This window comes from Panulirus ornatus, chromosome 43 (assembly GCF_036320965.1).
Source record: "Panulirus ornatus isolate Po-2019 chromosome 43, ASM3632096v1, whole genome shotgun sequence".
NCBI classification, from domain to species: Eukaryota; Metazoa; Arthropoda; class Malacostraca; order Decapoda; family Palinuridae; genus Panulirus; species Panulirus ornatus.
Genome location: NC_092266.1, coordinates 32,107,612 through 32,130,516, shown reverse-complemented (window position 1 = coordinate 32,130,516; position 22,905 = coordinate 32,107,612). Strand labels below are relative to the sequence as shown.

Here is a 22,905-nt window from a genome sequence, read left to right as displayed (position 1 = left end):
TTGCAGATAACATGGTTCTTGAGGCAGAGAAACTCCAGGAGGTGGTGACAAAGTTTGGAGGAGCAGATGAAAGGAGAAAGCTGAGAGTATATAAGAACTAAAGTAAGTTGTAGTACAGACATAAGACAGGATAGTTTGTGTGAAAGTCTAAATATAAAGAACCTAGAGGAAACTGTGTGTTTTAGGTCCCTGGGAGTGGGCATGGCAATGGATGGAACAATGGATGATGAAATGATTCATCTGGTGGGAAAAGGGGCAAAGGCACTGGGTGGATTAAGCAGTATGTTTGCAAGGATAGGTCAGTGTCAAACTGTCAGGGTAAAATAGAAGTTCCAACAGAGTTGCATAAATGTGAATCTTGGGCCTCAAAAGCAAAAGGGTAAATGTTTTGGAAAGGAAATGCCTGAAAACAGCAAATGGTGGGAGAAATGTGGTTACAGGCATAATCTGATGGAAAGAGCCGACCTGGGTGTGCTGAAATAGTTCATACACATGGAAAGGATGAACAAAGATAGACTAACTAAGAGAATCCATATATCAGAAGTGACGGGAAGAAGCTCTGGAGTATTGTCTGAACATTCAGAAGGGTGAGAAACATGCTTGGGATTGAATGAAATGTATCATTGTGGTATATGGGAGGTGACATGCTGCTAATGGGTTAAACCAAGGTATATGAAATAGTCAGATAAATCTCAATATAATTGCTTGGGCTCGGGTTTCAGTACATTATATATGAGAACTAGAGCATGAATGTGTGCAACTATGGCCATCGTTTGTTTGTTCCTGATGCTACATTGCAAAGGCAGGAAAAGCAACTGGGTATTTTTCATAGGGGAACCAGTGTTATTGATCTGGTGATTTCAGAGATGGTCGGTCAGGTTAATGTGTATATCGACAAATGACTAATCAACTTTATTTATGAAAAATGAGGATATATCATCAGTCTGAGAACTCTGATGAAATTTTTTTCAAACAAATGGAGATTGAATAAATGAATAAAAGCTCTTTTGGTACAAGCAAACGGATAAATACTAACCCAGGTTGTGGAGGAACACGAGCCAGATGTACTGTAAGATACATCTGTAAAGTGACTGGGAGGGCAGGATGATCAGATGGAAGATCTATCACTTGCTGACCCCAACGGTATAAACTCAGCAAGTTGGATGATACTGGCCCAAGGCCTAGATCACTGCTTACTTTCTGAAAATATCAGAGAGCATAACCTTATCTATTCAAAGGCATCTCCACTTCTTCTTTAAATACTATTTTCTATATTGAAAACACAGTAACTCTTGCAAACTCTTTTCTGAAGATCTGAGTCACCAAACCTTTCTACACTTTCAAATGATTAATACTTAACTGCAATATTGCAAACCTTTGCTAAAAAAGGCACATAGTTTAGAATCAAAAAAGCAACTGAAACAGTCACCAACTGCTTCCTTACAATGAATCTGTTCAGTTATTGACTATAAGGGGCCAATATACTGATACCTCTTTTGCAGACAAAACAGTGTTATTGTATATAATAAATACTTACTAATCAAGAAAAGTTAAAGATTGTAACATCACATGTATCGAAAACACACACTAGAGCTATCAGTTTTACGGCAGCAAAATGTCTGTGTCATCGTATAAACCACATCCCATTTGATCATCATTCTTCATTAGAGAAACTCTTCAAATGAGTCACAGCTGTACTACACCAGGGCCATCTGAAGGCCACAAGCATTCAGTTGAAAAGGAATGTCAAGAAAAACTTAGAAAACAACAGAACTGTATGAATGAGAAGCACTATGAGGAAAAGAAGCACAAAAAGTTAAAGAAATCAGGAAGTAATGAAGAAAAACAGTAATGAGGATAATAAAAAATTAGTCAATAACTTTTGAGAAAACATGACTGATAATTTCAAAACCATGTAACAGGCAAATTATTTTTTTATTATTTTACTTTGTCGCTGTCTCCCGCGTTTGCGAGGTAGCGCAAGGAAACAGACGAAAGAAATGGCCCAACCCACCCCCATACACATGTATATACACACACGTCCACACACGCAAATATACATACCTATACATCTCAATGTACACATATATATACACACACAGACACATACATATATACCCATGCACACAATTCACACTGTCTGCCTTTATTCATTCCCATCGCCACCTCGCCACACATGGAATACCATCCCCCTCCCCCCTCATGTGTGCGGGGTAGCGCTAGGAAAAGACAACAAAGGCCTCATTTGTTCACACTCACTCTCTAGCTGTCATGCAATAATGCCCGAAACCACAGCTCCTTTTCCACATCCAGGCCCCACACAGCTTTCCATTGTTTACCCCAGACGCTTCACATGCCCTGATTCAATCCACTGACAGCACGTCAACCCAGGTATACCACTTCGATCCAATTCACTCTATTCCTTGCCCGCCTTTCACCCTCCTGCATGTTCAGGCCCTAATCACTCAAAATCTTTTTCACTCCATCTTCCCACCTCCAATTTGGTCTCCCACTTCTCCTCGTTCCCTCCACCTCCGACACATATATCCTCTTGGTCAATCTTTCCTCACTCATTCTTTCCATGTGCCCAAACCATTTCAAAACACCCTCTTCTGCTATCTCAACCACGCTCTTTTTATTTCCACACATCTCTCTTACCCTTACATTACTTACTCGATCAAACCACCTCACACCACACATTGTCCTCAAACATCTCATTTCCAGCACATCCACCCTCCTGCGCACAACTCTATCCATAGCCCACGCCTCGCAACCATACAACATTGTTGGAACCACTATTCCTTCAAACATACCCATTTCTGCTTTCCGAGATAATGTTCTCGACTTCCACACATTCTTCAAGGCTCCCAGGATTTTTGCCCCCTCCCCCACCCTATGATTCACTTCCGCTTCCATGGTTCCATCCGCTGCCAGATCCACTCCCAGATATCTAAAACAATTTACTTCCTCCAGTTTTTCTCCATTCAAACTTACCTCCCAATTGACTTGACCCTCAACCCTACTGTACCTAATAACCTTGCTCTTATTCACATTTACTCTTAACTTTCTTCTTTCACAGGCAAATATGTTATCAAAATCTAAAGTAAATAAACTTTGGCTTTTGGATACTATAAGTTACAGAGAAGCTGTTACAAAACTGACTGAAAATATTAAATTCAGAATGTCCCTCTTTAGCTACAAAGACTGTCATACAAAAATGATTAAGCATTTGAATGCCTGTAGGTAAACAGTATCCTTTTGAAATTAACATATTTCATAACTGTTATCAAGTATAAGTAAAACTATCTTTACGTACTATATATCAACCTATAAACATAAAGTACATTTCTATTTACTTGAAGTAAATCAAGTGGAAACAATCTCTCTGTCAGAGGCCACATGCATCTCCTATGGGAATTAATTTTGCACAAATGGGATCCCCCTACCTTAACTTCAATGTCAGCCAGATGGCAAGGACATAGTTCCTTTAGATTTGCAGTCTTTTTACTCTTAAAAACTTTTTATCTACTTCAATTGAACTATTTACTAAATTGTAAAGAGGACGGTTAGTCAAAAGTCCTTTGACCTCCGGTGCCACAGCTGTACCAACATTACAATACAGCACTGTATTTTACAGCTTAGCATACTAAGCAGTCAATTGGCAAACATGTACCTTCATACCTTAAGTGCTTGTTCAAGAGTAGCCTGTGGATTAGTATATAGTTCCAGTAAGAGGTTTTTCCAAAGTCCTGAGGCTAATTCTTGCTGAGTCTCCAGCAGGAGTACAGCTACTGTGAACCAAGGGAACTGTGGCGCTGAGGACCGTACTAACAAAGAGTTTGGGGCTGTGGTGCCGGCTGTTAACCAAGACAACAAACCAATCACACCTCCCCCACCACTATGTTGACATTCAGCACTCTGAAACATAAAATGGTTATCAAGAACTGCAAAAACTATTTTGAAAATACTCACTGAAGCTGTCCCAAGGGACGACACACATAACACAACTTTTGTAGCACTGTTCAATAAAATTGACCTCAATAACCATCAAAAATATATTTCATAGTAACAATCCTCAATATGGATCCTAAGAAAGTAATGTCAGGTATCAGAGGAAGCCCTCAAAAACATTCTTTTATGATTGACTAAAAATAGTCATATCTTTTATTAACAGATAAAAGTTACATGAAACTTTGGATTCTCTCTAATACTAAAATATTCAAACAAATATGAAATACGTCTGCAATATTTCTTCAGTAAGGTACCGTATTGGTTTTGGATGATATGAAAGCAGATTTCAGTGTCTTCCTAGATATATGTTTCTCATGGTATATGCCATAAGTATGTGTGTAGGGTAAGAGAGAGATGAGGACAAGTAAGTCTGGGACTGTGTTCACTGTAATGTAAATGAAGTCTGTAACTAGTCAATAGATAGTTTACTGTTCATTTATGCTTGATGGGATTAGCCATGCCTTGCAGAAGGTCTATAAAGGCATTAATCATGAGCAGGACAACAGTGACTAGAGAAGATACAAAAACAGAAGAAAATCATGGCCCCAATAAAGTGGGCTACAGCAAATCATTACTTACTTATGTATCTTTGGAGATGATGCTCTGAAACAATAACTACTTTGCTCAGATTACTCATATATCAATGACAAGTGACACACAAAGGTTACATGTACAGAAGCAGGTAATCTAAACACATACTTTCATGACTTCTGAGAATCCTCTTATAACCTCTTGCCAGCAGGCTGGATGGGTGAAGGCATGGTGACAAATGGTGTCCAGTAAATAGAGCACTGAGCTATCATGCACCCAGTCTGGCACACCTATTAGAAGCTGCAGCCAAAACCGAACAGCTAATGCACCAGATGAGAGGTTGTACCTGTAAAGTCCATATCCATTGTATCATGGTAATGAAACTTGGAATACACTATACACAAAAACCTAATAAGCTACCACGTCATTACAATATATGTCAAAAAGGAATCCTTAATTGAAAATGAAAGGAAATAATGTACTCCATGAAATGACATATCAATAAAAAAAGAAATAACAACTTCTAATGTTCATACCACAAAATAAGCAAAATGTGTAAAACAGAAATGTGGTTTACCGAGTACAATCTCTTATGTGGTGTACAATCATGGCAGCAAATAAGTTAAGAATTTTTCCTGGGAAGGCTGAAGCCACAAGACTCTTTGCCATGGTTATGTATGTCTGGTCAGCAGTTAAACATTTTTGTAGAGCAAGCATCAACCTAGTAAGAAAGAAACAGACAAATTTGTAAAGAAAATATACACAGTTTTTCCTATTAAACAACAACCAATCTTTATGCAAAATAATTTTCAAAATGATCCTTGTATTCATAAACTTACAGCAGGAACAAAAGAATAAACAAAACAAGGATTTTTCTTCAGAAACTTAGTCCCTGATACCACCTGGCTAAGACATGGAAAAAAAAAAAAGCACTGAAAAGAATCATTACTCTTCAAAGTCTAAAACTCCTCAGCTACTCAAAGAGGCCCTTTTTTCCCCCAATACCAACAAATGCAACACTCAAGCTGTCAGATTACTCAGGAGACGAAATAAGGATGAAAAATCTGCTTTTCATATAAGGGAGGTGTTTTTCTGTTGCATCATTGTCATTAATCAAAATGCTATACCTTCACTTTCTTTCCTCAGTTACATGCTACAAAACTGGAAATGTAGATCCCACTCAGGGAGAGTGTAAATGCAACACACTTCTTACTGGTGTGTAGATTTACTCAAGGAACTTCTCCAATACGAATTTCCCAGGGAATTCATTTACATCTAAAACAGAATAATGAATTCATCCAGTGGATGAATCTATTAAATCTATTTGCATTCTTCATTTTATCGACCATACCTAAATACTAATATTAAAGCAATCATTCCTCCCAATAAAGACAGTCTCCCATGTAATACATGATCTCTTCCTTTCCATACTTGCGCTTATACATAACATGACATTCCTTATATGTAAACATGGTGTCCTGGCACAAACTTGTTCAAAACACTGATAACTTTGCATCATCAACCATCATTTCATCTGGAGACAAGACAAGTCCACATAACTCTGGACTAAGAATTCAGCATGTTGACATAGTTATTCCTTAACTTCTTGTACAACTTTACCAATATAACAGAACCAAACACTCAAATCATTAATCAAAACCCAACAGGAGTATCCCAATAATTAGCTAGATGAGGAAATCTGAACTTCATTCCATCATTATAAAACATTTTATATTCCACTTCGCTCAATCACTATTATGTGCATTCTCCTTCAACCATAGCCAAGACTACTTCAATAATAGGTCTGACCTGGTATTGGTAGTGATGTCTTCTGGCTGAGAGAAGAAAAGTGGTATGATGTGTCCTAGGGCAGATATAGCAGCCTCATATCTACCCTGAACCACCAGCTCATAAATGCACTCTACACCATGCTCACAAAACTGGAAAAAGTTTAGATCAATAAGCTAAATGAATTCTTGTATACAAATATATCTATATATCTGTTTATCATACTTGATCACCATTTCCCGCATCAGTGAACTGACAAATTGGTCAAAAGCATTCAAGTAAATTCATTGACAACATTTCTTCACACCATTTCCCGCATCAGTGAACTGACAAATTGGTCAAAAGCATTCAAGTAAATTCATTGAAAACATATCATCACATAAGTCCAACCTCTGGCAAGGAATGCCCCCATGTTGTTAAGAGAAGAGCAGAGAAGAGAGCCAATGGTTTTCTGTCCATAATACCACGTTTCACAATATTCAACAATGACCTGCAAAAGTTTTCAAAAAATTATCTTATGGTACAACATCTTTAGGAAAGCATTTGGGAAGCTATTTCAGTTAAAGGATAAAAGTATACAATAAGCCTATAAAGTAATGGAATTAAAAAATGGATTCTGCATAATCAACAAACAGGGTATGAAAAAACAGAGATTGATATACTTCAAAAATAAGAAATTCAAGACAAACGAAAGTGAAACATAAAATCATGAACATGAAGTATAGGCGAAATATTATATCTAATACTGGACATCTATAGGTAAAGGCTAGCAAATAAACAACACTAAATGGGTAAAATTAGTTCTAATGGAATATTTCATTTTCATTCCCTGCCAGTGAAAATCCCAATTTGCACTTTCTATGAGCTTCTTTCAGTATCTTGAGATAACAGTGTGTGACTTAAAGGATGAAAACTGCATTTCTAAACTTTTTACATGTTAATACAATTTTCTTATCAAATTAGTCTCACCCAATTGTCTAGTATTCTAACCTTTTCTGTATTTACAATGCTACGTAAAGATTCTAATATATAACATCTGTCTGACATAATGGTTCCATTTTGCTATCACAAAAAATGAAATTGAAATCTAGTTCAAATGAGAGTCCCCATTGGCAGGAGGGATTAGGCCTTTTCTTGAAATCATTTGTAAGTGCTTGTCTGAACTCCAAGAACAAAAAACTCAATGTCAGTACACCTGAAAATGATTTTAAGCTCTTTAAAAGCAGACAGACAAAACAATCAAAACATGGAATGCAAGTACTGATGAAAATCAAGAGGACACATTTTACTCCTTTGAATAAACTCTGCAAGTTTCCCTAAGTTCAAATGGAAAAGTCTGAGCATGCACAGTAGCCAAAGCCCATGTCAGAACTATGGAAAAGTTATAATAAAGACAGCATTCTATGGATCTGAAAACACATAACAGCCCATTTTAGACGAAGCCTACGCCTGGGTTATTGCTGCTGAGGTAGGATCTGGCATATCCAAGAGGAGTAATGATGGAGAAGCCAAAACAGTCTGTACGTGTGGCTTGGGTTGATCTAGTCGATGCAGTCTCAGGCGGGTCAGGAGCTCCCAAGACCAATCAAAGAACACCTAAAAAAATACATTAAACATTTTATCTAATAAAGTGCACTTTCTGCAAACTAAAAATACGCAAGTCACTGTAACAAACATTAAATCTATTGTTATTATGAATAAGTTTCATATTTGAGCAGGTAATGTACTTTATTAATTTACAGCTGGTCATTAGCCTAACAGGCATCAGCTGAACAAGAAGCTCTAATTAGCAAGAATGTTTATGATATTTCTAAATCAGACCTTAAAAGGATAATGATACCTAAATTTAATTTATTGTCATAAAACTAATGAGAAGAGTTACAAGTGCAGTTTCAAATACTATGGCCTGTCAGGATCATTCTCTTTTCATCTTAATGATTACAGACAGTTGCAGTCTACTACATGTAATGTTTACACAGTACTGATACTGAAAAGATACTAGACAAAGAAAATATTGAAAAAGAGGACACAGCAGTCAATGGAAGACTAAGTAAGCTTAACTGTAACAATAATAATGAAAAAAAAGGGCTGGGTTACTTTGAATTTCATCTTAGCTTTTTAAGTTATCCTACATTCTATACATGACACATTCTCTCAAAACAACTAACCTGTTCAGGAGAAGGTGAATACACAACAGAGGTGACCTGCTTAACTCCTTCTGTAAGCAGACTCCCAGAATACATATCACGACATATCTTTATATGGGCTTCTAATACTGTCAATGCCACCTGCACAAAAAAGAGATCGATAATTTTTCAGACTTTTAAATGAAACATCTTCAGGTCATATTTTTAATGTAAAATCACTGATACAATGCAACTATTTATGTCTTGAGGAAAACATATAACAAAAAATACAATTCTAAAAGACCAACTTGCCTTTTGATGCAATTCTTGTGGAAGTGCAAGTTCTGTCTGAGCTTCATTCTCTCCCCAGTCAAGTTTACTGAGGATGATTCGAGCCAACTGGTTCTCAACACTAGATGGTGGCATGAAGAGTAACCAGTGGGAAACACATGTCACATCATCATTTTTGGGCTCCCACAACTCCAGAGGCAAGGCACGAAATAAGTAGAGAGCCATACCCCCTACACTTGACATCTTTTCCTGGAATATTTTAACTAAAATAAATTTTTCAGGCCTTAGCAGCTATAACTTACACAAAAATTCATTGATGGAAACATTAAATTTTCAAATTATCTCAAAGTTCTGCACTAATGAAAATGGGCTAAGTATAAACTATACATATTTGAATAATGAATTGCTAATACAAGTAATTAGTGTACTATCATAAATTCTCATGACTGTATAAGTTATCAATGCTTAGATCTTTATTCTATGCATTTATAACAAAATCTAAAATATACTTTCTTACGGGTAAAACAAGGTTGTCCACACAAAATCTGCCTTGAATAATCTGCATACAAGCATGGTTTCATACAAGTATATGAAATGCCAACTACTTACAATAAAATATACAAAACACAAGTGAATAGTACAGGAATTACTTCAGCAATTAGCAGAACTGAGGAGGCATGATTGGACATAGAAAAACAAAAGTAAAGGAACAACAGTTTCAAAGAAAAGGGGTTCAGCAAAGTAACAGAACACTTTCTAACTCAAGTCTAAGCAAACTAAGGAACAACTTTTTCCACTACAATCCAGGTCATGCTGGACATGATGCTGTACGGAATAATGAAAACAAGTGATTTTTTGAAGTAGAAAACATGCAAATACAGTAAATGAAGGAAAGCATGAAAGAAACCAAAAATCGGGTGAAAGGAAATACAGTACTAAGAACTGCAAATATAAGATAGAATATTGATATATCTATACAATTAACGTGCCATCACAAAGTCAATAAAAAACTTACCTACCTCTGTATGGATAGCCATTAGATTTAGTTTTTAATAACTAAAATGAAAGATAAAACTACTATCTAAAAGTACCTGCGTTGCTGTCAGAAGGAAAGAAATAGATATTGGGTGTTTGTCTGCTATAGTAGCTAGTAAATCCCGGCCATTGCGACTCAATGCTTCTCTTGTTCCTTCATATACAAACGTTGCCTCAAATAAGTTGTTTACCACCACCTGTGATGTATTAAAATTTTCAATGCCTATATTGCTGGAACTCTGTTTTCTAATTATGAATATAACAAAACTTTTTCATCAAAGTTTTTTTTATGATGCAGTTTGTAAATACCTCAAAAATGCACATAAATAACAATGGTCACGCACCTGAATAAAGTCACTTTCTGAAGGTTCACGAGCTACACTCATATTTGCCAATGCAGAAAGAAGATAAAATGATTCATTCTCCTCCATCTTCAGAAGGCAGTCATAAAACTGCCCACGAGTATCTAAGTGAGTCACTAAATCTGCCCAGTCACTATTGTTCATGGTCTTCATGCTTAGCTCATTGGCTGCATTGATCGATTCCTCACTCATACCTACATGAAGTTTGTACAATATCTTCCATAACCTGAGGAACATCAATCTTATCAAATTCTCTGAAGAACCTTTCATGATCAAGACTATGATTATGAAGATAAAAAGATTCACTAAATGAAAACTTTCATTCACCTGAAAAAATACGTTAATAGAATTCACATGAGAATGTATACAGAGAATAAGAACATTTCATCAAAGGAATATAACAGTGAAAATGTCTAATGTGTGTGTGTGTGTGTGTGTGTGTGTGTGTGTGTAGGGGGAAGCTATGGTAATTACAGCATATCATTTTGTAAATGATGGTAGTGAAGGAAATAACGGCTGGCATTATACTTCATCTTTGGTAAAACAATCACAGACCAAGTATGCACTTTCAGCTGCATGAACTACAGCACATCTTCCAAATATGGAAGGAGCAAGACTAAATAATGCAATGCATCCACAACCTTAGTAGTTGAATGCTCTGCTCACTTCTTCCTAGAACAATTTTGCACTTTACATCCTTAAAGGGGTAAGGTTGTGCTTATATGGCATTGTTGTTGTCCCATGATCCTATTACAGGAATCCCTCAGATAGTCAATTATATCCCTGGGTAGTCCCAAAGATCTCATGGAAAATAAATACTGAAGTATTGTATGTTTGTTTGAATGGACTACTGATGGGCAGCTGAAGATTAAAAGTTGTGACTTCACTGAGATGGTGAGAGCACTAAAAGGGTTTTGAGTGTAGTCTGTTCTAAGTTTGCATAATTCTGTGAAGTTCTTCAAGACAAAGGAATTTACAGGGCAAAAGAATGGTTTTCTGCAAAACAGTCTAGTCATATGAGAGTTTACTGTACATCCTTCAGCTGCAATTACAAAGGGATCACCTTCCATCCTGTAAATCAATAACTATCTATATTCATGATAAGTCAGATGAAATTATTTGCAATGTATATTTAGCATTCCAATCATAATAGATATGAGAGTCCATCCAACTATGTCAACCAGGATGAAATCTGTAATTACTGATTCTGTGCATCAGCCTAGTTAATATGAAGCAATATTCAATGAAACAAATGTAAATGAGACTTGGTGCTGGATTCCCAAACTTTCTTGGACTTCCTATTTACTATCAGTATCTCTGATGCCCATTCTCTTTGGGCTCTCCATTAAGTCGGGTGGTGATGCAAAAGAATTTCCATAACTGGTGAACTCCAGTGCTGCTTCTTAGCCTTTTAGTGCCTCATCCTTAACAGGCCACTGGCATAGGGCAACTCTATGTGTGTTTCTAGAGGTTCCTACCAACTACTTCTACCTAATATTTCAACCTACTACTTCTACCTAATGCTCCCACCTAAATGTTTCCAACCTACTAGTATCTAATGCTCCTGTCTAATGTTCATATATATTACTTCTATCTATTGCTCCTATCATTTCACCATAAGGCAGGAACAACACATAGTGCTCACCACAGGAAAATCTAGACTTATGAAAAATTATTTGTGTGACTTACATGTTGTCAAAGAGAGATTGTACTCTGTGGACAGAATGTCAGCAGTCCACATGTGGGTAAGGCAGAAAGAAAAGACTGCTTCTTGGGTCGGAGGATTGCATCTTACAACCAATGAAATGCTGGCTCACTACACAGCCATTACTAACCCTCCCAGTACCCTGGTGGGTAGCACCAGTAATATACCTCCCTGGTCAGTGGCTGACTATCAATTACTATCTGAATGGATTTCTTTCTTTCCATTAAGTAAAGATGAATCAAATATGTGTTTAAATACATCAATTTGAATTAGAAGGCTGAAGCAAACAATCTACAACTCTCCAATCCAAATGAATACGTGAGTGCAGATAAGACTGAGTATCCTCAGGGCCCCACTCTCAATCTGATCATGCAGGATGCTGGATAAGACTTCAAATTTGACTTTTCACAAGTAAATGCCTCTTTTATTAGATACACATAGTTAGTGGCTGTTTCCTCTTGTTTAAGTGTTTGTTGCTCAAGCTAGTTAAGAACAAGGGGTACAATCTTGCTTTATGTTTAAGATGTGATCCAAAATATAATCCATGAAAATGGTGATCATTCTGGATGGTCACCACGCAAGATAGGAAAGCATAATCTCAGAGTTGATGCAATATGGCACAATTATCAAAATGATACTCATCAAAAGAAAAACCCTTTGAAAAAAAATCTTCCGTAATGGATTGAAAATGATAATCCAGAAGTATTGACTCTGATTTTCAATGAAGCAATGTTTTTCTGGGTTAAACTCCTTACACTGGATTGAGAGCAGAAACATAGCATCTTTACATTAAGCAAATTTTACTCACCGGGAAAGGGAGACACTGCTGTATGGGATGACAGCAAGGAACTGCCAAGCTCCAGAGCGTGGACTGCTAAATATACTATCTACAGCCCTCTCAAACAACTGGTCATATTCCACCTTGAAAACAAAGAGTATCAAAATGAAAAATATTTCTTTACGTGCTTGAATCATGCAGAAACTGCGATGAAACATGGCTATTACCTGTGTAAGAGAAAGACAGCACACATTTCATAAAACAGAGAGCCCAACTACCATAAAGTGCTGTCATCTCTTCCTCAAATGACTTTTCACTGTGTACTATCTAGTCAGGAACAAAATTAATTATGAATCAGTCAATTCAGGCTTTCTGAGCATTTTACCAAAAAAATCATCTAAGTATTGCTATTCTTCCAAGGCCTTTTGTAGCATTTCTAGTTGCTATAAAAGGTCTGCTGGTTTCCTGAATTTCCCCACAAAATGCACCTCTATATGAACCCACTAAATTTTGCTAGTTTCCAGCACATCTCTGTCAACTTTTGATGGATTCTATGTTACTTTCCTCACACTAAGGTATTAAAAATCTGTAAGCTTTCTCCTGGTGAAACACTACCTACATGTGCTATTTGTCTGGTGTATGAAGTACTTGAGTACCGCCAGGCAAATATAGTGACGTGTGAGGTATTTTTGGAAGTGCTTTAGTCACACACAAATATGACTACTTTGTGTCTTCATCAATAATATCTATCATCTTGTAGCTTCACAAAATCATTAAACAACCTCAAACAGACCTCATCAACAAATCCAAACAGATTGACCACTGCATGTAAAAAGTTTAGGTTGTAGTGCCTGGAAACAAAATGTGGGATGCAACTACAACCATGATTGGCTGCATATTTTACCTTAGGGTGGAGGCAGCTGACCCCAGCCACCCCTACTGTGGTGAATGGAGTAGAGAAGAAACCTACATCTCTCCTCTGCAACATCATAAAAATCTCTGAATTGAATTTCTTTATTTATTTGTAAAGCATGGCAGAAAATAGAAAAAAAGAATATTATCATTTGCAATTACCTGCAATGATGCCCAGTGACCTGCTCCCTGAGATATGGCTGATCTGTGACTTGGTGACTGATCATATGCAGAGAGGAAGCAATGCCAATGGTCAGTAACATATTCCAAAGTGTGCCGCAACAGCCGACATACACGCTTGGTTACACCACGATACCTTACCTAATATGTATGAAATAAAATATGACGCATTAGTTTTGTGATAATTTTACGTTACATACCAGGTTGCTTAAATCCTTTGAGGCAAATGTAGCCTTCTGTGGGCTGTGTTTACACAATACCTTGTAAAAACTGAAATGTTTTATGTTGGGGGGACTGGTAAGGATCTTCAAGTTAGACTTAAGCAACATGAATATAGAATAAGAACAGGACAAGAATTAAATGCTTTGTTTAATCATGACCATGGTACTGACTGGAGTAATGCTAATTCAGTTATTAACTGTAACTCCTTTACCACAAGAAATATCATTGAATCTTCTGTAATTAAATACACAAAGAGTTGTAACATTAATATTAGTGAAGGTCTATACAAATTGGATAGGTTTATTGTAAGAAAAATTTGTAAACAGTTCCCTTTCTTGTCCACATAATAAAAATTCTATGACAGGCATGTCGCTAGACCCAAACACATCAACCCGAACACCACCATTCGGTAACACTTGTTATATCAACTGACTCTTCTATGTCTTTTATCTCATTGTTGTACCTCCCCTGACAATGTGATCATTACATGAAAGTGCACTTGGGAACTTATCATGCTTCATTTTCCTGTTTATTTTTAATTACACTGTTGTATACTCTCCATTACATTTAAAACATAAATTCAATGCAAAGTGCTGGTACAGTTTATTGCATATACCGTGCATCATAATTTGAATGATATGAGTATTTTCATTATCAAATAAACTTAATAATTTAATAATATTTCTATGAAACTGTTCATCAATATATTACAATACTTTAAGGATTTCCATGACATGAATGCCAAAACCTACTTCAGTAATACCAAGAAATTCTGGAGTACACTGATTGTCTTTTACCTTTTGAAATTCTAGACATGTCCCAGAACTATGTTAATGTTCTGAGGGTATGGTGCTCCTGATTCATAAAACAAACCTGGGAATATGTTTCCAGTCCTCTGTGAAAAAGTTGAACAAGGCGTGTAGCAAATGCAAAGAGTTTCATGAAGCCCTGATGATTTGTGCGAGACATATCATAGTTGAGGGATCCATCTTCTTCCTCAACCAGTAACATATGTTGAAAGATTTCTCTGAAGGGTACTTGATTCAGGATCTGAAAGGACATGCAATAAACCTGGAATCCACAATCAAACAAATTTCAAGAAATTTTTTTTGACATAATATAAGCACTCATAAAACATTTATATTTGTACTGCACTGTTTTCAAAAAGATGCTTCTATACCAAAGGCATGCTAAAAACATGGTACTCAAAATCCTAGTGCAGGATTCACTAGTGCAAGATTAGAAAGCTATGGTGAATGGAAAAAAATTTTAAGCGTAGTATGTGCAAAGAGCTTGCATGATCCAATGCTTGTCCCACCTCTAATGTGTAAAAGTAAAACCGAAGTATGTATAGTCAGGACAGGTTAAAATATAAGAACAGAAGTGATGGATAAAGTGCATAATAAGAAAGGTGCAAGGAAGAGAGTTTTGGGAATGGCATGGTCACACAGAACGTATAAAAAATGAAAGACTGGACAAATATACAGCAGCACAATTGAGAGTACAAGATGGAGCAGTAGACTGCAGATGAGATGTATACATGCATGGATAACCATTTACGGCTAAGGATGCTGCCAAAGGTATGGCATGGGATTAAGTGAAAAGAAAGTATGTCAATTAAAAAAGTGGTTGTAATGGAGGTGTTCATCTTTCATGATGATACATCTTAGGGTGAATAATGGAAAAGTCTAAAATGATTATGCAAAACTGGAAGCTCATGCTTCATTGCAGCAACCAGACCACAGGTTAAGGATTTGTTTCAGAGACTTGAAAAGTGTACATATCTGATCCACTCTATGGAAATGGATGGTGATTCAGTACTGATATATGGGATAAACATATAAACAAGCAGACAGAGAGATCAATAGATAGACAGACATATATATCATTAAATTTTAGGGAGAATAAAAGGATGTTCTGGAAGGAGGTAAATAAAGTGCATAAGACAAGGGAGCAAATGGGAACTTCAGTGAAGGGCGCAAATGGGGAGGTGATAACAAGTAGTTGTGATGTGAGAAGATGGAGTGAGTATTTTGAAGGTTTGTTGAATGTGTTTGATGATAGAGTGGCAGATATAGGGTGTTTTGGTCAAGGTGGTGTGCAAAGTGAGAGGGTTAGGGAAAATGATTTGGTAAACAGAGAAGAGGTAGTAAAAGCTTTGCGGAAGATGAAAGCCGGCAAGGCAGCAGGTTTGGATGGTATTGCAGTGGAATTTATTAAAAAAGGGGGTGACTGTATTATTGACTGGTTGGTAAGGTTATTTGATGTATGTATGACTCATGGTGAGGTGCCTGAGGATTGGCGGAATGCGTGCATAGTGCCATTGTACAAAGGCAAAGGGGATAAGAGTGAGTGCTCAAATTACAGAGGTATAAGTTTGTTGAGTATTCCTGGTAAATTATATGGGAGGGTATTGATTGAGAGGGTGAAGGCATGTACAGAGCATCAGATTGGGGAAGAGCAGTGTGGTTTCAGAAGTGGTAGAGGATGTGTGGATCAGGTGTTTGCTTTGAAGAATGTATGTGAGAAATACTTAGAAAAGCAAATGGATTTGTATGTAGCATTTATGGATCTGGAGAAGGCATATGATAGTGGAAGGTATTAAGAATATATGGTGTGGGAGGCAAGTTGTTAGAAGCAGTGAAAAGTTTTTATTGAGGATGTAAGGCATGTGTACGTGTAGGAAGAGAGGAAAATGATTGGTTCTCAGTGAATGTAGGTTTGCGGCAGGGGTGTGTGATGTCTCCATGGTTGTTTAATTTGTTTATGGATGGGGTTGTTAGGGAGGTAAATGCAAGAGTTTTGGAAAGAGGGGCAAGTATGAAGTCTGTTGGGGATGAGAGAGCTTGGGAAGTGAGTCAGTTGTTGTTCGCTGATGATACAGCGCTGGTGGCTGATTCATGTGAGAAACTGCAGAAGCTGGTGACTGAGTTTGGTAAAGTGTGTGAAAGAAGAAAGTTAAGAGTAAATGTGAATAAGAGCAAGGTTATTAGGTACAGTAGGGTTGAGGGTCAATTCAATTGGGAGGTAAGTTTGGAGAAAAACTGGAGGAAGTAAAGTGTTTTAGATATCTGGGAGTGGATCTGGCAGCGGATGGAACCATGGAAGCGGAAGTGAATCATAGGGTGGGGGAGGGGGCGAAAATCCTGAGAGCCCTGAAGAATGTGTGGAAGTCGAGAACATTATCTCGGAAAGCAAAAATGGGTATGTTTGAAGGAATAGTGGTTCCAACAATGTTGTATGGTTGCGAGGCGTGGGCTATGGATAGAGTTGTGCGCAGGAGGGTGGATGTGCTGGAAATGAGATGTTTGAGGACAATGTGTGGTGTGAGGTGGTTTGATCGAGTAAGTAATGTAAGGGTAAGAGAGATGTGTGGAAATAAAAAGAGCGTGCTTGAGAGAGCAGAAGAGGGTGTTTTGAAATGGTTTGGGCACATGGAGAGAATGAGTGAGGAAAGATTGACCAAGAGAATATATGTGTCGGAGGTGGAGGGAACGAGAAGTGGGAGACCAAATTGGAGGTGGAAAGATGGAGTGAAAAAGATTTTGAGTGATCGGGGCCTGAACATGCAGGAGGGTGAAAGGCGGGCAAGGAATAGAGTGAATTGGATCGATGTGGTATACCGGGGTTGACGTGCTGTCAGTGGATTGAATCAGGGCATGTGAAGCGTCTGGGGTAAACCATGGAAAGTTGTGTGGGGCCTGGATGTGGAAAGGGAGCTGTGGTTTCGGGCATTATTGCATGACAGCTGGAGACTGAGTGTGAACGAATGGGGCCTTTGTTGTCTTTTCCTAGCGCTACCTCGCACACATGAGGGGGGAGGGGGATGGTATTCCATGTGTGGCGAGGTGGCGATGGGAATGAATAAAGGCAGACAGTGTGAATTGTGTGCATGGGTATATATGTATGTGTCTGTGTGTGTATATATATGTGTACATTGAGATGTATAGGTATGTATATTTGCGTGTATGGACGTGTGTGTATATACATGTGTATGGGGGTGGGTTGGGCCATTTCCTTCTTCTGTTTCCTTGCACTACCTCGCAAACACGGGAGACAGTGACAAAGCAAAATAAAAAAAATAAAAAAAATAATATATAGACAGGTTAATAGATAAAGGTAAATATGTAATTACACATATAAATGGACATGCAGACAGATTCTTTTTTATGCAACCTTTTGTTAAAATGAAGTCTTAAGAGTGGAGCTGCAAATAAATGCATCCTTAGTGTCAAGATCAGTAAATGCAAATAATCTACATATGAATAATGATGATTTTGTCTATCTCTCTTCCCACAGAAAGTTTACACAACCAGCACTGTATCTTGAACAACTGGCATCATACCTAGTGCAACCAGCACCATACCTACAAAAACTGAAACTACACCTACATCCAGCAGTGCTGTACCTAGAACGGTTAGAAATGTACCTAGAATATCTGACACAAAGTCCAAAATATCTGGCACCAAACCTAAAACAATCAACCCCATACCTAGAAAAACAGGCAGCATATCTTATATTGTCCAATGGCCTCTGAGGAAACTAGTAAGATGAGATAGTGAGACATGATTGCTATATCAAAGTCTTAAAATGATATGAAATATCTCAATGACTGGCCATATCAAATGTTATGCTTGTTAATAAAGTACTCTGTAAGATTTCTATCAAGGAATATTGTACACAATCTGCAGCACCATAATCTACCTGAACTATGTCATTCTCATTGAAAAGTGCCCATAGCTGGGCTGGATCTTCCTCCTCTTCACCAGAACTATCAACGACTACCCACACATTATCAGCATTCTTGTCTTCACTTGAGCTTTTATCTCCATCATCTCCACTTGGCAGTGCCATTTGTTTGAAGTGATGCAAGAAGTCTTCTCTGCCACTGATGGGGTTGAGTATAGTAGAGAGAACTGCTAGTGAATGGTCCAGTGGCCAGCACCCTAACATCCCTCCACCAACCCTGCCATCAACATTATCTTGTTTCCAAGGACCTCCAATCTAACAATAAAAATAAAAGTTATCATGGACCTTTGCTCAGAAAAATAATACTAGTATGATCACTGTTTGAACATTACACATAACAACTCAATCATGTATGACAATAATGTAAATCTACTCCTAAACACATGGCACAAACAAGAGCACAAATAAATGATTACTACTACAAAAATCAATTAAAAAGCAGCTAAACATGCTACCATATCAAATAAATAGAATTACGACAAGATATTACAACATATGTATCCCTGGCTAATCTGTGTATAATATGCTAAACCATTATCAAATCTTTCCCTTATGTTCATGCTTTAGCAGCATCTACTTTGAAATCAAGCTAAATTTTCTCATCAGTGGTATATGAATTTATATCCCTTCCTTTTTCATCTACAATCATCTCTTTTATGAAAGGTCAACCAATCATTTCACTTTTGTGAAAGGTCAAGCAATCATTTACTTTTATAATGTGGTAACCATATGAAAACCTAAACATCCCACACCAGTACCTGAATATATGATGAGGCCCAAATACCAACACCAGCTGGACATCTTAAAACATGGTTGAGAATGAACAGATGGTCATGACGAGTTGCAACTCTCTGCAAAACAGCAACTAAATCAGTCAGCCACTGTCTTGTATCACGCACAAATTGCTGATCCTTCACTCCCCGTCGCTGAAAAGCAAAAAGCACACTAATGCACATACGCAACTTCTCGATGTGGGGACGGAGATGAGGCTTGTGCTCCTTGCTGCTGCTTGTATAAATCTTAGCATGTTTTGGAATTTGCATGAATTCTGGATATTCACACAAAATTTTTTGCATATAGTTTTCCACTTGGAGCTTGGACATCTCTGCCTCATAAGCATGAAGTGCATAAGAATCTGAAAGAGCTTCCCTTATCTGTTTTAACTGCTTCGATATATGTATAGCTATTTCCTCTTTAAAGCAAGCCACATCATACTCATGCTTGACTGTCAAGAGACGTCCATCTTCACATTCACCTTCCTCAGTTACAGTCCGTTTTTCAAATACCCAAATATTCTTCTTTTGCTTTTCATACTCTTCTTGAATAGTTGTTAGTTCTTTTTGGCTGCCAACAAAGCTGGTTCTGGCACGCAAGTACCCAAGAACAAGTTCATAGAACTCCAACTGAGGAACATTTCTCTCATGTTCAATAAAATGCACAATGTAATTATCATTTTCTTCAAGTTCATTATTTTGATAGAGAGCACTTATCTGAACGTCTGTCATGGGTTGAACAACAGATTCTTCTGTCAATATTATCTTTTTGACAACTGGCTTTTTAATAGTATTTTCACATATCTGACCTCTTGTGCTTATTTCAGATTCAGTAGGCACTTCCAAAGAATTTTCTGGATTAAAAAGAACAGGGGCACTAGCAAAGGTTTCACTATTGGTATTAAGTTGTCCAGTCACCACTACACCATCAATATTGATACCTGCCTCATTTACACCATTTTGCACATGTTCACACTTGCTCTGCTTATCTAGAGGTACATGCACTTCAGATATTTCTTCAAGGTGCTTATTTGCAGTGTCATCAGTCACTATAGCTTTCAACTGCTGCTGAGCTTTAAAGAAAGGTTCTATTTCAATCAACTGCTGCTGAAGATCACCAAAATCAAGAGCTGAGGACTTTGTGGTGCTCTCCTTTTCCTCCTGACAAGGCAAAGAATTTTCACTGACGTCCACTTTAGAATTACCATCACAGAGTGTCTGAGGGATACCCAAGGCTTCCTCGTACATAAAAGAATGTTCAGATATTTCCTGTGGGAGGTGATCATCAAGTCCAGCCTTCTCCTTTGCCTGTTGCTCTCCATCATCAATTGATACTACACTGTCCTGTGTCTCGATCTGTGGGAGAGGAGAATCCCCATATTCCACCAACAGTTCCAACATGGATGTCTCCTCCTTCCCATCCTCTTCCTCTGCTTCTTTGACATGACATTTTTCTTGCACCACTTTCTGAAAAAAAGAAGTATATCTAACAGATATTTAACTTCATATCCCTGGAAATTAATGATTACAAGAAGCTTCTTTGTACACAAACAATTAACTAATCTCATCATTAGGTAACACCCTTGTTTGTAAAGTATGATTTAAGAAATCAGTTATTCATAGGAAATAACCAGAATATCATAATTTTCTGAATAATTATCAAAAACCTTACTGACCATACAGCTTGTTGACCATGGTCACCCCAGAGGTGAATTCTGAAACCTTATAATCAGAGTGACAAGATTCCATTAAGTTTACACCAACAATACAATATACACACATCACATCACATCACTATTTGGATAACTTCTTTGTCTTTTTTGCCTCACAATATTCCAAATACTGAATGACTTTAAGCTAACTGGACACTGAATACAAAGGAAAAAATCTTTGAAGCCATCCCAAATCACCATATATTTCCCAATTAGTGATAATCTGGAACATAACATCATTTCAGGCTTTTCCATGGCGTATGGAGAGTGACAAATGAATGTCCAATTACATTACAAGTTTACAACGTATTACTATTGAAATGCGTCATTGTCAGGTGATGATCAGCTGATTATGCTGCCATCACCTCTAACAAGTTACCATGCAATAATATACTATCATTATCACCAACGTTCCCCGCCATGCACTTCACAAGCATGACAGCAGGTATAAACTGATGCAAATGAGTCAACTGTTAGAGTCTGAATACCTTGGAGCGACTACGTTTCTTTCTCACAGCTTCAGCCATCCAGCTGATGTTGCATACTACTGCAACACATGTAAACAAACCAGTTTCGTACACCATGCAGTTATCGTACTCCCAGCAGACATCGTACGCTGTAACACAAGTTGTTGTATCTTTATGTAAATATGCAACAAAGACGTGTATAGAATCTTATGTAAGATGCTAAAATTGCAAAGAAATAATTCTATGAGACACTAACTTGGAAGATGATCCAGTGATAACATGTTTCCTTCTATGTAAAGTCCCTTTGTCCCTTTGTCGCGTGAAAATCAGTGAAAAATAAATATGAATTAGTAACTGACTTATTGCTATCATTATCAAACAGCCCCAGGATCCCATTTATGGGGCTTCTGCAGTTTCAAGGCTGGACTATACGCAAGACTAAGGAAAATGATGGACTCCTTAGGCGTGAGAAGGTCCTTCAAGAAACTTCGCTCATTTCAGTACATTGACGATGTACAGCCTCGCATAAATAACCAATGGTAACATGCGGAATCTATGGCAATACTGTAAGAGGTAGTCTTCTTTCTTTCATATTTGTTCGCCGTTCCCGCGTTTGAAAGGTAGCGCCAAGAACAGACGAAGAAAAGGACTCATTCACTCTATAACTGTCATGTGTAATGCACCGAAAGCACGACCAAGCTCTATGGACCTTAACATGTTTTCCCCCGGCTGCTTCACATGCTTAAGTTCATTCCACTAACACCACGTCGGCCCCTGTATACCCACATCGCTCCAATTCACGACTTTCACCCTCCTATCTGTTCACGACCCCAGCACTCAAGATCTTTTTCACTCCATCTTTCTGTCTCCAATTTGGTCTCCACCTTGTCCCCTAAACTGCTAACATATATATCCTCTCTGCTAACCTCTCCTCTCTCTTCATAGGTCCAAACCGTTTCAATAAGCATATCATAAAAGATATTGTGAATTACATTATTCAAATGTTCACTTAAACACTAGGGTATTAATGCAAATTATGTCACTACTTTCAACTCACCATAACAATAAATCATGTACAGTTCTACACAATCTATGGTTAGAATGCGAGTTGGGTTAACATGTCTTTGCAATACAGTATTCTTTTCGTTGATTTTTCTGAAGATGCTCTACAAACTGACGGTTTAGGAAATACTTTAGCTCAAGATTCAATCTACCTGCAATGAATTCTAGGCTCTTTCTCTTTACATTTCCCCGAATCCAAGT

At 37.6% G+C, this 22,905-nt stretch overlaps 1 protein-coding gene across 2 annotated transcripts in view; it reads right to left on the bottom strand.

Annotated features, from left to right (window-relative positions):
• Positions 1–21,763, bottom strand: part of Epg5 (ectopic P-granules autophagy protein 5) — a 61,365-nt gene extending 39,602 nt beyond the window's left edge. For both annotated transcript variants that reach the window (XR_011715729.1, XM_071687497.1), the window contains exons 1-17: positions 21,664–21,763; positions 19,449–20,930; positions 18,646–18,945; positions 14,815–14,991; positions 13,702–13,860; positions 12,658–12,770; positions 10,127–10,370; positions 9,839–9,979; positions 8,769–8,996; positions 8,499–8,618; positions 7,778–7,926; positions 6,721–6,820; positions 6,352–6,482; positions 5,120–5,263; positions 4,711–4,888; positions 3,682–3,918; positions 1,037–1,200 (exon numbers count right to left, since the gene is read on the bottom strand). Coding sequence is in view for 1 of the 2 variants with exons in the window: in XM_071687497.1 (XP_071543598.1) it covers positions 1,037–1,200; positions 3,682–3,918; positions 4,711–4,888; positions 5,120–5,263; positions 6,352–6,482; positions 6,721–6,820; positions 7,778–7,926; positions 8,499–8,618; positions 8,769–8,996; positions 9,839–9,979; positions 10,127–10,370; positions 12,658–12,770; positions 13,702–13,860; positions 14,815–14,991; positions 18,646–18,945; positions 19,449–20,930; positions 21,664–21,759 (4,163 nt within the window). In the remaining variant the exon portion in view is untranslated. The remainder of the gene's footprint in view (positions 1–1,036; positions 1,201–3,681; positions 3,919–4,710; positions 4,889–5,119; positions 5,264–6,351; positions 6,483–6,720; positions 6,821–7,777; positions 7,927–8,498; positions 8,619–8,768; positions 8,997–9,838; positions 9,980–10,126; positions 10,371–12,657; positions 12,771–13,701; positions 13,861–14,814; positions 14,992–18,645; positions 18,946–19,448; positions 20,931–21,663) is intronic.
• Between the last annotated feature and the right edge of the window lie 1,142 nt (positions 21,764–22,905).